Source organism: Mauremys reevesii, linkage group 5 (genome assembly GCF_016161935.1).
Source record: "Mauremys reevesii isolate NIE-2019 linkage group 5, ASM1616193v1, whole genome shotgun sequence".
Classification (NCBI taxonomy): domain Eukaryota; kingdom Metazoa; phylum Chordata; order Testudines; family Geoemydidae; genus Mauremys; species Mauremys reevesii.
The window spans coordinates 65804966-65822031 of NC_052627.1; the positions used below are offsets into that span (position 1 = coordinate 65804966).

At 40.0% G+C, this 17066-nt stretch overlaps 1 protein-coding gene across 1 annotated transcript in view; it reads left to right on the forward strand.

Annotated features, from left to right (window-relative positions):
• The window catches only part of TMA16 (translation machinery associated 16 homolog), a 42137-nt gene extending 30459 nt beyond the window's left edge, over window positions 1–11678 (forward strand). Inside the window, exons 6-7 of the mRNA XM_039539349.1 lie at window positions 6451–6493; window positions 10689–11678. Coding sequence (XP_039395283.1) covers window positions 6451–6493; window positions 10689–10827 — 182 coding nt within the window. The 3' untranslated portion in view covers window positions 10828–11678. The remainder of the gene's footprint in view (window positions 1–6450; window positions 6494–10688) is intronic.
• Window positions 11679–17066: the final 5388 nt, after the last annotated feature.

Sequence of the window (17066 nt, forward strand, 5' to 3'; positions counted from 1 at the left end):
TGACAAAAGCCCAATGATGCCACAGTGGCTCCTGAGGTCCCAGAAGATGGTAGGGGTGGAACCCATGATGGTGAAACTCCCCCCCTTCTCCATCTCTATTCTTTGTTAGGGAGTGATGAGCAGAATAGCCAATCCTCTAATTATTGGGCCTAATTTCTGACACACCACTTTTGGTCTATTGATTTTGGGACTCACACTTTTTTTCTTTAGTGGGCATGATCTTAATTACAGTCCTTGAGTGATATCAGCAGGAGTTTTTGTTTGCACTAGTTTAATCTTTTTTTCTCCCTTTTGCACCTTTTCCCATCAATATTTTTTAATATAGGTTATGATACTATATAAACTTTCTCTCACTTTTTTTACAGTTGAGTTCACAATTAGGATAAATCTGCAGGGTCAATTATTACAGCAGTTGCTGCACAACATGGGAGTAAAGCACTTGAGTTAGCCATGAAAATAAAGGAAAGGCAAAATTTATTTTCAACTGATGTTGTGTAAGCCAGAAAAGCGTGGATTATATACTCTCCTGTGACAATTTGGAAGCTTTCCCATGTCAGTGCAGTCTACTTCTAAAGAAGCTAAACTCATTTAAAAAACAAAACCAAAAACCCCCTCCAAAACCAATTTAGCACTTACGTGAAGAAAATATTCTAAATATGAACCAAATATAAACTGATGCAGAGATGTCACCTTAAGTCTTCAGACAGTTGTGCCTCTGCTGCTGCTCAGAGTTCTGCCAAGTAGCTACAGAGTGAAAACTAACCAGAATCTTGAGTCTTCCCTGGTGCTATTCAGAAGCCTGTGAGCAGCAGAAAAACTGACAAGCGTTGGGAAAGATTCACTTTGCTACTGTCCAGTTAAGCTAGGAGCAGCAGCAGAGGCAATCATTCGTTCTACAAACATCTGAGCACCTTCCAGTAATACATTACATGAAGTGGCTACTCATCTGTCATGTAGTGTTTGTTCTCTCATCTTCTCAGGAGAAGGTGCAGTGCCTTTGTTTTGGTAAGGTTTTTTTATTTTTAATTGTTATTTTTTTAAGTATACGTGTTTCTGTGTATTATGTTAGAGATGGCAGGGTGGAAGAAATGTACCTTGAACTCGGAGCAGAGTGTGGTCTGACCAGTTTGCCTGGTAGCAATATGTAAATGTTGAAAAGGACTGGGAAGAAAATTGAACCTTGTGGGATTCCACAAGTGAGGGGTCTAGTGATGGGAAATTGCTTCTCTACCGCTACTCCTTGGTTGTGTCCCTCCAGGAAAGATTAAGGCCATTTTAGTGCATTACCCTGGACCTCTGCTCCCTCTCCCTGGTGAGACAGCACTATCTCATGGTCAGCAGTGTTGAAGGTTGTAGCGAGCTCCGGCAGGATCAGAATGGAGCTGTCCTTTATCCATTGACAGGAGGCAATCATCCCTCAGTGCCACTAAAGTGGTTTTGGTTCCATATTCTGTCCTGAATCCAGATTATAATGGGTCTAGAATTTTAGCTTCAATTAGATGAGCTTGTAGTTGGCCTTTGGCTAGCTTCTCTTTGAGTTTGTTCAGGAATGGGAAGTTTGACATTGGGCAGTAGATGGGTAGAACTGATTTGTCCAGGGTGGGTTTCTTCAGTGTTGCTCAAACTATTTGTATATTTGAAGAAGGAAAGGAAGAGTCCTGCTCTGAATGAGGCGTTGTTTTTTCGGTCGAGAGTAGCACCAGTTGTTCATGCCTCTTTCACAAGCCAAGAAGGGTATGCGTCAGATTTTCAAGGCTTGGGTCAGTATTCGTTTAGGGACTCTTCTCTCATTGAAACTATTCACTAAAATACAGGACCCAAAATCAAGGGTTTGGGGATTGTGTAGAGTAGTGTAGATATCCCTGTTGCAGTAATCAAGATAGGTAGAACAGCTGAGATAATGCCCAGTACTTCTCAAGGCCTATCTGATGTATGGTTGCACTTCAGTATATGACCTTATAATTCAGTGTAAGGAAAATATTTTTTTTAAAAGCATCAGCAGTCTAACTACAACAACTAAGATGAATGATAAGTAACATGCTATATTTTATCATGAAGAAATGTGATACATAATCCAGTATTGATAGAATTATTTGGCTTATTACCTTGAGAGTGAAGAAAATTGATGGACAAAGAATAACTTATAACTTTCACTGTGTGTTCAGGGTCAATCAGAGACCGCATAGGAGTCATCTGAAATGTGACATTTATATGACATGAGGCAGTAATTTAGATTTAATGCTACAGAGGTAGCATCATTCCTTGTTGAGATACTTTGCTGCTCCTTAAATCTATATAGTTGTTTCTAGATAGTAATAAGGCATTTCAAGCTGTGCTAAAACTTCAAAGCTTCTGAGCATTAGAATCTCTCTAAAGTGTTCGCTATTACTGATGGCATGAGAAATAGGTCACCTGTAAGATTTTAGAAATGGCCAAGAAACAGGGAATGACTATGTGTCACGTAAAACAACCTAAAGGTTCTTGGCCAAATTGTGCATTGATTTGCACCCTGTACAACCACCTTGATGCCAATAGGAATGCACAGGGATATAAGTAAGTTCAGGCCATGTAATTTCAACTGGAAATTAGAAAAATCATCTCTCCTGTACATCTATATACAAAAAGCTTGTATTCTATATTCTGCATACTGTTAAATCAGTAAAGGTTGGATAATCAGTGTATTACTCGATCCCATTTATTTCCTATTTAGTTAGGTTCAGGCAGGTCACTAATCAATATAAAAGGCTCTTATTAAAAGCTACTGCTATTTATTATGATTAAGCAAGAGATAAAATCACTTAAGGAAAGAGAAGACAAATCTCAACATACCATGTAAACAAAACATTGTAATTACAAATTATACAACTGTATTTCTTTAAAATAGAAATTTCAGTAATTGCAAAATGACAGTTTCTTAGTACCAAGAGTTCTGTTTATAATAATGATATATAATTAACAGTTTAAACTTCAACTACTATGTAAACAGATACATTGATAGTGAAGTGGAGGTGCCCTGTCACTCAAGCAGGCATCACCTCAAGTTTTCCAGGCAATTCAGATGGTGATAGGGGCCAAGACAGTTGAATGGCTTGCGTGGGGGAAATGGTGTGTTCCACAGCCAAAGAGAGATTGTCATTTGGATATCCAGGGGTTTAAACAGCAAGATCTGATTATACCCCTCCATGAAGATACAATCTTATACATGCTCATTTTTTCTTAATATTTTATTGATCTTTAAAATTAATTATTTGAACTGGAAACCTGGGTTTGAGTCCCAGTTCAGGCAATGATCTATTTGACCTTGCACGAGTATCTAGCCCACTGCGTAGGAAAGATAGGAAGTATGGCAAGAGACCACCCTGGGTTAACCAGGAAATCTTCAATAAGTCCACAAAAAGTGGAAACTAGGTCAAATTACAAAAGTGATTTTATTAAATATAAAAAGTAGGATTTAAGTTTTTGGGCCCCACACTACAAGAAGAATGTGGATAAATTGGAGAGAATCCAGCGGAGGGCAACAAAAATGATTATGGGGCTGGAGCACATGACTTATGAGGAGAGGCTGAGGGAACTGGGATTGTTTAGTCTGCAGAAGAGAAGAATGAGGGGGGATTTGATAGCTGCTTTCAACTACCTGAAAGGGGGTTCCAAAGAGGATGGATCTAGACTGTTCTCAGTGGTAGAAGATGACAGAACAAGGAGTAATGGTCTCAAGTTGCAGAGGGGGAGGTTTAGGTTGGACATTAGGAAAAACTTTTTCACAGTAGGGTGGTGAAGCACTGGAATTGGTTACCTAGGGAGGTGGTGGAATCTCCTTCCTTAGAGGTTTTTAAGGTCAGGCTTGACAAAGCCCTGGCTGGGATGATTTAGTTGGATTTGGTCCTGCTTTGAGCAGGGGGTTGGACTAGATGACCTCCTGAGGTCCCTTCCAACCCTGAGATTCTATGATTCTATGATGAATATAAACAAATAACACAAGTATATAGAGACAAAATTAGAAAAGCCAAGGCACAGAACAAGATTTAAACTAGCTAGAGACATAAAGGGTAACAAGAACATATACATAAGCAAGAGGAAGACCAAAGACAAGGTAGGCCTGTTACTCATTTGGGAGTGAGGGGGAACAATAACAGGAAATGGCAGAAGTGCTAAATCACTTTTTGTTTCAGTTTTCACCAAAAAGCTTGGTAACAACTGGACATCCAACTTTTACTTAATGCCAGTAAAAATGAGGTAGGATCAGAGGCTAAAATAGGGAAAAAACAAGTTAAAAATTACTTAGACAAGTTAGATGTCTTCAAGTCATCAGGGTCTGATGAAATACATCATAGAATACTCAAGTAACTGACTGAGGAGATCTCTGAGCCATTAGCAATTATCTTCAAAAAGTCATGGAAGATGGGAGAGATTCCAGAGGACTGAAAAAAGGCACTATGTTTGCCCATCTATAGAAAGGGGAATAAGGACAACCTGGGGAATTACAAATTGGTCAGCTTAACTTCAGTACTAAGAAGGATAATGAAGCAAATAATTAAGAAATCAGTTTGCTGACTCCTAGAAGATAATAAGGAGCTAAGTAACAGGCAACATGGATTTAAAGAATAAATCATATCAAACCAACCTAATAGCTTTCTTTGACAGAGAACCAAGCCATGTGGATGGGGGGGAAGTGGTAGATGTGGTATATCTTGACTTTAGTAAAGATTTTGATATGGTCACGCATGACCTTCTCATAAACAAACTAAGGAAATACAATTTAGATGGAGCTACTACAAGGTGGATGCATAACTGTTTGGAAAACCATTCCCAGAAAGTAGTTGTTAGTTTTTCATAGTCAAGCTGGAATGGCATATCAAGTGGGGTCCTGCAGGGATCAGTTTTAGGTCTGGTTCCATTCAATATCTTCATCAGTGATTTACATAATGGCATAGAGTGTACACTTAAATTTGTGGATGATACCTAGCTGAGAGGGGTAGGATTAAAATTCAGAATGATCTGGACAAACTGGAGAAATGGACTGAAGTAAATAGGATGAAATTCAATAAGGACAAATGCAAAATAATCTAGTTAGGAAGGAACAATCAGTTTGTACACATACAAAATGGGAAATGACTCTCTAGGAAGGAGTACTGCGGAAAGGGATCTGAGGGTCATAGTGGATCACAAGCTAAATAAGAGTGAAGAGTGTAACACTGTTGCAAGAAAAGCAAACATCATTCTGGGTTGTATTAGCAGGACTGTTGTAAACAAAACATGAGAAGTAATTCTTCTGCTCTACTCTGCGCTGATTAGGCCTCAACTGGAGTACTGTGTCCAGTTCTGGGCACCACATGTTAGGAAAGATGTGGACAAATTGGAGAAAGTCCAAAGAAGAGCAACAAAAATGATTAAAGGTCTAGAAAGCAATAAGGTCCAATAAGGGAAGATTGGAAAAAAGTGGGTTTGTTTAGTCTGGAGAAGAGACGACTGGGAGGGGGCATGATAATAGTTTTCAAGTACATAAAAGGTACAAGGAGGAGGGAGAAAAACTGTTCTCCTTGTCTTATCAAAGGTTAAGAAGCAGTGGGTTTAAATTGCAGCAAGGGTGGTGTAGGTTGGACATTAAGAAAAACTTGGTAACTGTCAGGGTGGTTGATCACTGGAATAAATTGCCTAGGGAAATTGTGGAATCGCCATCATTGTGGATTTTTAAGAGCAGGGATGGTCTGGTTAGTCCTGCCACGAGTGCAGGGGCTGAACTAGATGACCTCTTGAGGTCCCTTCCAGTTCTACGCTTCTGTGATTCAAAGTCACTTCAAGTAAAATTTCAAAAGTGTCCAAGTCCTATATTCAAAACAAATTTAGCAATTTAGGAGCCAAAGTGCCTAAATCAGTTTTGAAATGGGACTTTTCTCCCATAGTTTAACTGGTTTGTCTGTTTAAACTGTAGTTCTCGGGAGTGTGCGTGTATGTATGTATAGCACAATGGGGACTCTAGGGTACAATTGTAATACAAATAACTTAATTATGCTGCTAATCTCACTGTAGGCATTTGCAGCTTCCTTTTAAGGGCCTAAATCTTTTGCCGGTTTTGACACAAACATTTAGACGAAATGCAGCTTCCTTTCAGTGACTAGAGGCAACTAAAAAGTTGATAAAGTACCTTGGGAGAGTCTCCCCACTGCCCTGCTAAAATAGGCTCAGAAACAGCACCTTGTTAGAAATCCCAGCATCTTCTCCCTTCCTGGCAGTTGTGGGAGAAAAGATAGACTTCCTGCTAGATTATTACCCTTGGACCTCACCATTCTCTGTATGATCTGTATCCACCTCTGACCTTGTGGGTTCAGTCCTTCAGCTAGCATATACCTGATACATTTTTGAAGTCCTAGTTTAATGTTTGCTCTGAAATGAGAATTGCTATGGATAATTTATAGCTGGTAATCCAACTGTATTTAATTTTGTTCCCTTTAGACATTCCCGACATTGTGAATGGCAAACATCTTAAAATTTTCAGGTGAGTTTCTTTTTGTTGTATTTAATTATTTGTGGTCTGAATGTGCCCAACTGGACATCTCTTGAAATGACATGGCATGTCCCACCAATTTATTTTTTTTTAATAAAAAACCCAACCAACCCAGCATTCTACGAAAAGCAGTTGGTGGAGGACAGTGTTCTCTTGTTTGAAAGGAAACTGATGACATATATTATTAGTCTACTCAATATTTTGTTGTTCTAGTTTTTTTCTTAGCTACTGCAGCCTAAAAATTGTAACTTACTAGCTAGTAACAGTCAATTGTTGAAATATTATAAGGTTTAAAGTGCTGAGACTGTTAGAATTGAGTTCATATAACTTCAATGGCTTCTTTTTTTTGGATATTTTCAAACAAACTTTTAAGGTGGGAAGTTCTCTGTCTATATTTTAGCAATTCTTATAGAAAATAACCGAGGACCATGCTCTGAGAGATTCAGAGGATCAGCGTTATGGTGCTGGGCTTGATTCTTTTCTCCATGCATCAGCAAAGGCTCAGTAGGGTGCACTATAGATTTAGCATGTTCCTATCCTGGAGAAGAAAACATACTTTGAATGTCATTTTGGGAGACTCTTCTGGCCCCAGAGAGACCAACATCCAGTTCTTAACCGGGAGGATAGGCCAATATATAGGCTCAAGGCACAACGTTTAATGGTAAATGGGAAGATATCCGAGCACCACCCCTACCTGCCACATACACTCTCCTCCCTTCCCCCAAAAAAGTCTAAATAGTTATCTGCATCTCATTTACCCTATTATGCAGTAGTTTGAGTATTGCATTGTTTAGATATACCCTTAAGTAACCCATATGAGTTGGGGCACAGTTTTATTTTCCGATGGGTGCATCATACAAACATGTGTCTGATGAAGTGGGTATTCACCCATGAAAGCTTATGCTCCAATATGTCTGTAAGTCTATGAAGTGCCACAGGACTCTTTGTCACTTTTTACAGATCCAGACCAATACGGCTACCCCTCTGATACTTCATACAAACTAGATATAGTAAAATCAGTAGTATTGCATATGTACACCAGATGCAGTTGTTGATTCTTCCCTTTAAGATTTCAATGTGATTTCCAAGATTTGTGTAGCCTGGAATGCACAGCCATAAAATATCATTCCTGCCAACAACTTAGAAGACATTGTAAAATGATTAGCCATTTATATGGATGAGAACTGGCTCAGACAGTTACATTAGAGGAGATACAACTTTTTTGTTGTTGTTGTTGTTGAGGGATATAACATTTCAAAGCATGAGCCAGCCACTAAGTCATGGAGACTGGAAAGAAACTTTCTGTATGGACAGGCATCATGGTTACAGGTGAAACTGTGGTTTTTGTCCCTCTTGAGAGCACCCCTTAGATGACAGGCCTGGCTTCCGCATCATACTCTGGGTGGCAGCATACAGTTCAACCATTCTGGGACTGGATCTCTGTGCTGCAGCCCCCTACCCTGTTTCCTAACTGTGTTAATGTGACAGGCTCTACTGGGTTTGGCACCTGTAAAAGTTTCCGTTCTGGAGCTTGTGACAATATAAGTGTGCAGTGACAGAAACAGCATCTTCAAAACAAAACATTATTTATCCTTTCAGCCAGAGCTTGCAGAGCAAAATGTTAGAGAAACAGAGTCCTAATACCTATTTTTCTATACCTACACCTTAATCTTTCTTTGCAAGTATTTGTAAGTTCCATTCAGCTAGTTAACTCCCGTCTCTGGGGAGAACCAGACTGTCCTGCTCGTAGCATGTTCTCTTTCAGTGTGTCTCTTAGCTCTCACTGCCACTCCCTGCGCAGCCTCCCTTTCCTCCCAACGCCATCATTTTAAAGATGTTTTGGATCCCCTTTCATACTAGGCCTAGTCTGGGGGAGAGTAAACGCTTCTTAGCCTAGATGGAGCCAATAAACAATTTCCCTGTTATTTCCTCGAGGACTCTTATCTGTGTCATTGTTTTGCCTTCCTGCTTGATTCCTTTAACAATCCTATTGATTTAACTCTGTGCATTGAGGCAGAAGAATATTATGGACAGCCTGAAGGGCATAAGATATTTATAAAAAATACCACACATAAATCCCTCTTTCTCCACAACAGGCTATTCTATAATCAGACTTTCTTGGACCTTCTTTTGATACAGAATACAGGATGGTGGACTAGATGGACCAGTGGTCAAATCTGATATGGTAATTCCTGTGTCCATTTGTAAAATGAAATCCTTAAGGATGGATTTTCAGAGCTGCTGAGCACCTTCGAGTCCTTTTTACTCAGAGAAAGTTACAGGTGCTCAGCATTTTAAATGTTTGTTTAAAAATTCAGCATAGTAAACTAGCATTTTCCCATGGCAATACAAAACCGCAATAATAATCCAGTCAGACTTAAGGCAAACTATACAGTCGAGAACTACATTTATTTAGGAATAACGATAAGGAATCTTAAGAATTGGGCAGTGCAGTGGATTAATTACCACAGCTCAATCTTTTCTGTCCATTAGGCAGAAGGCTTTGGAGGATTTCATCTGTGTGGTAGGAGTTAGATTTAAAGGCACTAAACCTCCAATTGCCATGAGATCAGGAATTCATAGAGTGACTTACTGTACCATGAAAATTCTGACAGAAGGTTTCTGTTTTATTACCTTGTTAGAACCACAGCAGATTTGTCCATGTAAAAAAAATGAAAAAAAATATGGCTATTGCCCTTGAGAAAAATCATCCACCAACTGCCTTTAGTATACTCAAACAGCTATAATTTTGAACCTGGGCCTGACGTGATTATTAAACAAGTCCTTCCTCCTTTATGCAGCCTCAAGCCTTTTGAAAGTAATAGATTCAGTTCGTGAATTTAAATTACACGTGCCTTGTATCTCCTTGGAATCACTCATACAACATTTTAACATTTCTCATAGATCATAATGAATTACTGTTTTCCAGTAGGTGGAATATTAGCTCTGCACACTGAGCACCCAAATGGGGAAGTTGATCCAACTGCACTCATTATGTTGCACAAAGGGAGTTAAGTCTGTCAGATCTAAAACCAACTGGTTCATAGTCAGAAAGGTACAGAATAGAAATTGACAGTGGGAGTAGAATGAGTAATATATGTAACTTACTTTTTGTCAGGGTCTCTTATCCCACAGAATCCTAAAGCACTTTACAAACTAGATAGATATGTGAATCACTTAATTCATCACTGAAAGCAACCAGATGTGTGTTGAAAAGTCATAACGGTTTTAATTGTGCTCGGCAGCAGTATAGAGGTTCAGGACAGGAAATGAAAAACATTGTATCCAATTGAAACTGCTGGGGGGATTTAAATTGATAGTGTAAGTTAGTAAGGCTGACTTGCTTGACTTAACATTTTCACAGGGGAGCTGGATTAACACTGCTGTTCTTTTTTAAAAAAAAAAAAATTCTTGATTTATGCCTCATCAAAAAGACAGCATCAGCATCCCCCCATATGCCGTGCTGGGGCACTGGGCAAGTACTGACTATCAGGGAAGAATGTCACTGCTATAAATGGCCAACATCACTTCCCGCAGAACCCTTAGTGATAACCTATCAAAATACAGACCAGACCTTTCTTGGCTGAGATCTTACCATGTTGCAGCCCAATGCTGTATAGATGTGTAAACACACTGCAATTAGTGTGGTATACAGCAGCATGCATTTTAGCAAACTTTAATCTTCCCTTATACAGTCAGTACTAGGTCTGTTAACCCTTTAAGCACTGACTTCTCCTGAGCATCCCCATCTGCTTATTTTTAACCCAGCACCCCACTCCTGCTAATCATATACACCTTCTCCCAGCCCATTGCTTTCTTATCTCACAGTTAGATAGTTGCTGGCTTGGGGTTCTTTTTTAGATTCCCCTGCTGATATGCTGTCCCAGCTGACAAGTGCCTCCCTTACAGATTTCAGCATGAGTGTAGAACAAGTGGGAGGAAGATGTATTATTTGTGGTACGCACCTGCTTGTGCACACATGAACCAGTAAAGGTTTGCAGAGGACAGAGCACATTGGGACTGATGTCAGGCTAAGGCTAATGCAGCAAATCCTTTCTGGTTCCAGACTTCTGCCTCTCCCTGACCTGCTTAAAAACCCTTTTCAGTAACCAACAGTAGTTAATTTTTCTGGGTTCTGAATTTTAAACATTAATTATTTTCTATTATATCTTTTTTTTTCTTTAAGAGAATGGGATGGTGATCTGAAGAAACTGCCAAACATTAAAATGAGAAAAGTCTCTACTAAAGATGCTGTTTGCAGTAGGACAGCGGTGGCAAATGGGGAAGCTGAAGAGGAATTAGATGCAGCAAAAGACACAGACTAATGAGCACCAGCCGATACAAAAGGTGAAACAGCTGAAAGGGACTGCCAGGAACCTATTTGAACTATCACTGGAAGCAAGAATAAAGCGGGTATTTTCAATTATATTTGAGAAGACTTGGCTGGTTGAATATTTGATTAGTTGGTTGTGCTTCATCCTGGCCTTAAGTTATGGAGTGAAATTTCAGCAAGCAGCATGTTAGATTCAGTGTGGTGCTTACCTGTGGCCTCTAAGTTAAGCTAAAATGGTACTAAATATGTGACTTAAATCTATCCCCCGAGGCACCAGCTCCAGATTTTCTTTACTGAGCCAGCAACTAGGCCCTCAGCAAATTGTGCATTTGCAGATGGTGGCTGATGCTCAGGTAATGGCTTAGAGAAGCAGGCTTTCATACAGCCTTATGTTAACACACTTGAAAAAAACGTCAAAAATTGGAGGAAGGCTTCCTGTAAAGCATCCCTCCACCTCCCTTTGTGCCTAATTTGGACCCATCTTTCAGGAAAGCCCTTGTCAGACTTGAGAAGAAGCAAAGGAGAGAACAGTAGGAAGAATCTCCTTCTCTACCCCCTTCCTTTGAGAGCACAGGCCCTGGCCTGTAACTAAGAAATGTATGTCAACCTAGAAGCATAGTGTCCCATTTAGTGACCAGGAATATTCATAACTTGATCATCAGAAGGGTTCCTAGATCTACAACTGCATGAACTCAGGAAAAGTCTTTAACTCTAGGGCTGTAGAGGGAGAATGTATATCTGCCACTAAAAGCTATGTGCATAAATTGACCATTTTCTGATGCTAGGGGTAGCCAGTTAACCCCTTTGTAATGAAGGCAATAAAATCTCTTACATAAAGACTAAGCTGAGACACTGTTGCTTATTTGGTGTGGCTTAGTGGATAGAATACTGGACTGAGATTCAGGACACCTGGGTTCTCTTCCCAGCTTTACCACTGGCCTACTGGGTGAACCTGGTAAGTCACTTACCTGTGTCTCAGTTTGCCTATCTGTAAAATGAGGATGATGAGGCTTATTTCCTTTGTAAAGCACTTTGAGATTGACAGATGAAAAGTGATGTGTAAGAGGTAAGGGATAGTATTTGTAGCATTGCTAGCACATTTACATAGGGATGCTCTTGTGGCATTGTAAAATGCCTCTTGATTCATAAAATGGGTAGGCTTTCCCAGGGTTTATTCTTAAGGGATGCTGCTGGATCTGGCAGAGACTTGTCAAACAAACAATAGTTTGCAGGTGGGCAGTTTAACGTCTTCAGGTTAAGGGAATTTATATGGATCAGGTATCCAGCCCATCCCTCACTCATAGGGAAATGCATAAAAATTGAGCTCAAGGCTATTGGAAAAGACCCGAAAATCTCATTTTGCTTTATGTGCCCATCCCTGTGGAAGGGACTGGGGACTCTTTGGATCCTTTCATAGAACATGCCGTAAGGCCCAAGTGTCTCTATTTTGTAGCCAGTAAGCCGAGACAGTGGATAAACTACATGGACCTGACACATATTAAGTGTAGTGATGGTAAATGCTTTGTGTTATATCGAGCCAAATTGCCAATTCTGATATCTGCAGAAAAACACGTGCCATGCTGTCACAGTTGTGTGGAATGTTTTCAGGGGCATAGATTTACTGGTGCAGAAACTCAAGGTAAGATTACTTTATAGAATCCAGAATTCATTTTTTTCTTGGGTTTAGTGGATATCATGTGCGATTTGGGGCTGCATGGGTTCTTCATGTAATATATAAAAAAGGCTTTCTTGGGCTCAACGGTATGACCAAAACTCCCTTGTTGCACGCAAGGCTAAGTTTTAAGGATCTGTAGTGTTAAGCATGTTTCTAGGATGTGGGGTTTGCTTTGTCCTCTGTGTGAGACTCAGCAGGAGGACCAGCCTTCACCAGACTCCTCTGTTACTGCTGTTAGGAGATGTAATCCAAAACGAAACCTCTTGCTGTCAGGATTCCCTAATGACAGGTATCACTCCTTTCCTTATGACTGAAATGGGAGGCAATGTTAGGTACCACACTAGAAGTTAGTACGTGTAGGGTACATTTGGCATAGTTTGAAACTGTTGGGCCTCTCTTTTCCGATGATTGATACATCATGCAATTCTGTGTCAGTTCTGTTAGGCCCCTCCTAGCCTATTCTTAGCAAATTTTGTTCAGTTACTTATCAGCTTCTTTTTGTATGTAGTCTGGGTAGGGGATTTCCTGCCCTGGACAGTGAACTACATTGCATAACAGTAAGTTTCTATTATTAACTAAAACAACCAAAACCAAAAAACTCCCTTCTTGCCAGACGAAAGGAACATGCACTGTTATGGTTTGAACTAAACTGGATTAGTCAGTAATAAAAAATTAATCACTCTGTTTCTTAAACTCAAATGAAACAATGCTATAAGGAAGTGACCTGGAGCAATTAGAGAGGCCTGGAAGATGTTTGAGTGACCTTTCACCCTGTGATCTGCATACATGGCCATCCAGCAGTCTGGTAGCTAGTCAAATCTCATGTGGCTGGGAGCACAGCTGGCACCTGGGCTCTCAATCTGCCAGAATCTGTGGCAGCTCCTCTCAGTGCTGGGGACCAGGAAGAACCCTGCAGCCAGCAAGGAGGAGGGGTGAGTAGTGAGATGAGGGAGGCAGGGGCTCTGGAGGGAGCAGGGATGGCACCCATGTCCCACTCTGCCTGCCAGGCTCTCCTGGTGGAACCCATGGTGGCTCCTCTCAGTGCCACAGGAAGCTGTGAGCCAGCTGAGAGGGGGAGCTGTTCATGGTGCCATCCCAGGGCATGTGGAACCAGCTGTGGAGAGGCTAGATCCTGAGGCTGGCAGCAGCATCCAAGGCTGGCAGTGCGAAAATGAGTCCCCAGGATCCCATCCAGTAGAGAGCAGTGGTGGGGGGGAGAGCCTATGCTGCTAGAACATGGGTGCCCGGTCTGTGCACTCCTCCCCACTCCGGGCTCTCATGGCGACTTGGGGTAGGGGTTGGGAGTAGGGCTGGCTTTGAAGCAGAGCGTGGAAGACCCTAAAATCCTTTCCCCAGTGAAGCCTTGAGCTAGCAGGGAGAGATAAGGGGAAGCAAGGCGCACCTGGGAAGGAACAATCTGGGGGGAAGGGTTGTCCCCTCAAGGGCTGCCTTTCACATCTTTGCTCAGTTAACCCATCATTCCCTAAGGCTGAGCATTCTCATTCATCTGTGCTAAAGATTTTTATTGCCTGCTCTACACACCCTGCATTGAATTAACTAGAGATGTGATAACTGATTTAGTTAAGCTGGTGCAATGTGATGTATAATTGCTCTTAATTCTATTTAAATCTGTCTCATCTGCTTAGCTTCCAAGGTCCAAACAAAACCTGAACTGATCTCAATGATCTGAATCACCTGTGTCCACAGAGCAGGTCTGGGTTGTTTGGTTTTTTTTAAACCAATTTTAGTTGAATTGTTTAACTTCCATATGTAGACAAGCTCTGTGTTTCACTTTGGCGATAGAATCACTGCCAAAAGTCCTTTTTCTTCCGCATTTTCTTTTAATGGGATGAATAAAAGGGGTGTAAGCCTTATTCTTCCTGGAATGACTTGAAAGGCTAGTTTGTCATTGTAAAAGATGTGGTGTCCTTAACAGCACTGTGTTAAACTGATATTTGTGTAAACATTTTTAAAAAAATGTATGCTATTTGGAGTCATAGAGAATATTAGATTAGCTGTCTGAGTTTTTCCATGAACAATTCCATTAAAACAAAAGGCAATATATAAAGCAAATGTATAATCTGTAAAGTTAACTTGACAAAAAAAGAGCAGTCTTGAAATAATTAGTAATACTCACTGCTCACGTTATGCATTTTAAAATAACAGCAAAATGAGATATAGAAATCAATTTTTTAATTGTAATCTCATGTACCCTGTGTTCCTTTTTGCTATCATGTCGACTTCAGCTTTTTAGACTATTATGTAGGTTACATAGGGAAACAGAAACTTCTCCAGCTAATGAAGAGAAAAATATTTTTTATATTGATTGTAGCCAGAAAAATTACTATAAAAATGGCAAGTTCTTACATAGGGAACAGATAGGATGACTATCTGACTCATGCTGGCAAACGCAAATTGTTATCCAGTGTCAGTACAGAAAAATGAGCTGGATTTTATTCTGTCTTGCACCTCATCAATTTGTCGAGTAAGTTTTGACTGCAGAATCTTTATATGGTAATGATGGAAGAGAGAAATTCATGTTGACTTTAAATTTCTAGGTTGAGAATGTTATTGAGAGAGAAAATGAATATGGAATCCCATGATGTCATTTTTATAGTCATCTTTCTGACAATTACTGTGCTTTACAGCCAACTGGTGTGTTTACTGGACTGAAGAGCCTATTTCTTCTCTGAATGCTATAAGGATGCTTTGGTGTTCTGTTTCACTTACGTTCTCTTTTAAACAAAAATATATACAGTGACTGCCATTAACATGAAAATAATGGGGTCTAATTACTCCAGTGTTTTTCCGTGTTTAGACATAGATTGCTTAGTATAGGAAATGCCATGGAAACGTTACTTGCAGAAATGTTAACCACTGTAGATGGGAGGTGCTCTGTGTTGATAACTAAACTTTATCATGCTCTTTTAATTAGAAAATTCAGAAGTTGTTCTCTCTTTTAGAATGCTGTGAGCTGATTTCCCCCCCCCCCCCGTAATGTCTGAGATTTTTTTTTCTTTAGCTTTAGGTAATTGATTTTAATGGTGTTTAACTGCAAAGTTTTAAGTGTTACAATGAGTCTTTGTTTTAGCTAGAGGGACTGAAAACAAGTTGTGTACAAACTTCAAACTAGCGTAAGGGCTGGTCTTTAAATTAATATAGCTTGAATAAGATAGGTTGTGAACTTAAAGCAATGCCTCATTAATTCCATATGTGGACACTTTTTTATTCCTGAATAAGAGTGCCTTATTCAGAATTAATTTAATCAAAGAGGATTAAGCTAATTCTGGAATAAGAGCATCCACCCATGGGGCTAATCAGGGGAAAGAAACTGCTGCTATGGCATCAGTTAGTAGATGACTAAATTGGTATATTTCAGAAGATAGGGGCCTTTCTTCGTCCCTGCCCCCATTCCTGCTCATTCATTCAGAAGCCTGGAAGCTTCCAGAAGGATCATAACTAATATCCAAAAAGGAGATGGAGGAGGGGCCACCTGGTCATGTTTTTTCACATCTTCACTAGTTTTACAAATTAAATGTGAAGGCCTCCTCTGCCATTGGAGCAAGAGACCTGTATGCTAGTATTCACTCTGTAACTGATGTATTTAAAAAAAAAGACAGTATCTCATCATTTGTCCTTTGTTTCCCATGCTGGTGATACACTGCTTTTGGAAAGGCTTTCACTGTGAAGAACAGGAAAATTTGCCTTAGCTGAGAATCACCTTTCTTCTAGCATGGAAGTCAGCAGATCCAACCCACCCACCACAAGGTTATAGTTCTGAGGGAGATTTCAACTGTTGCCCTCTCCTCTGTTTTCTTTGTCGGGCACATATGTACATATATATCCGCCACTAATTTGGGTGGAATTTGAAGTTACTCTCCACTAGGAAGAGTTTATATAATTTGTTCTACCTAATAACCTCTGAATTAAGGTTTAAAGGAATTAGCTCTACAAAGCAGCTCTAGAAGTAACTTGAACTGGCTTGCTAACTGGGTCTTCAAGAATGTGGCCTCTTGCAGCCTGCTTTGACTGACCTGGTGTCTGCCTCCAAGGAGCTGCAACTATGAGTAAGACCCATTATAATGGAGCTGCAGACTCTCACTGTAAAGGTGGTGTTCAGGTAGGTTTTTTTTTTTAAAAAGGTTCCTAATATGGAGCCTCACAATACCATATTAGTAAGCTATTCTATGGAGTAGAACTGTACTTTAAGTGCTTACACTTAAACTGTTACCTTTAAAAATGCATGTATAGTGGCATGAAAATACCCTGTGCAAAGTGTCATAAGGCATATAATAAAACTCTAACAACTTTACAAAACTACTCAGTAGCAAATCCATAGTTAATCAGAGTAACTCTTAATTACCTGTAATTCAAATACTCTGACCAATTTTCTACATAAATGGAACAGCTGTGTCATTCTGCAACTAGTTCACTGTTAGAAATGAACAAATAGAATTACTAAACCAACATTTACATAGAGAGCCTGGACTAAAATACTGGTCTCTCATTCACTGCTCTAAAAACATAGGCTTGTTCCAGTTGAGGTAAAAGAAACT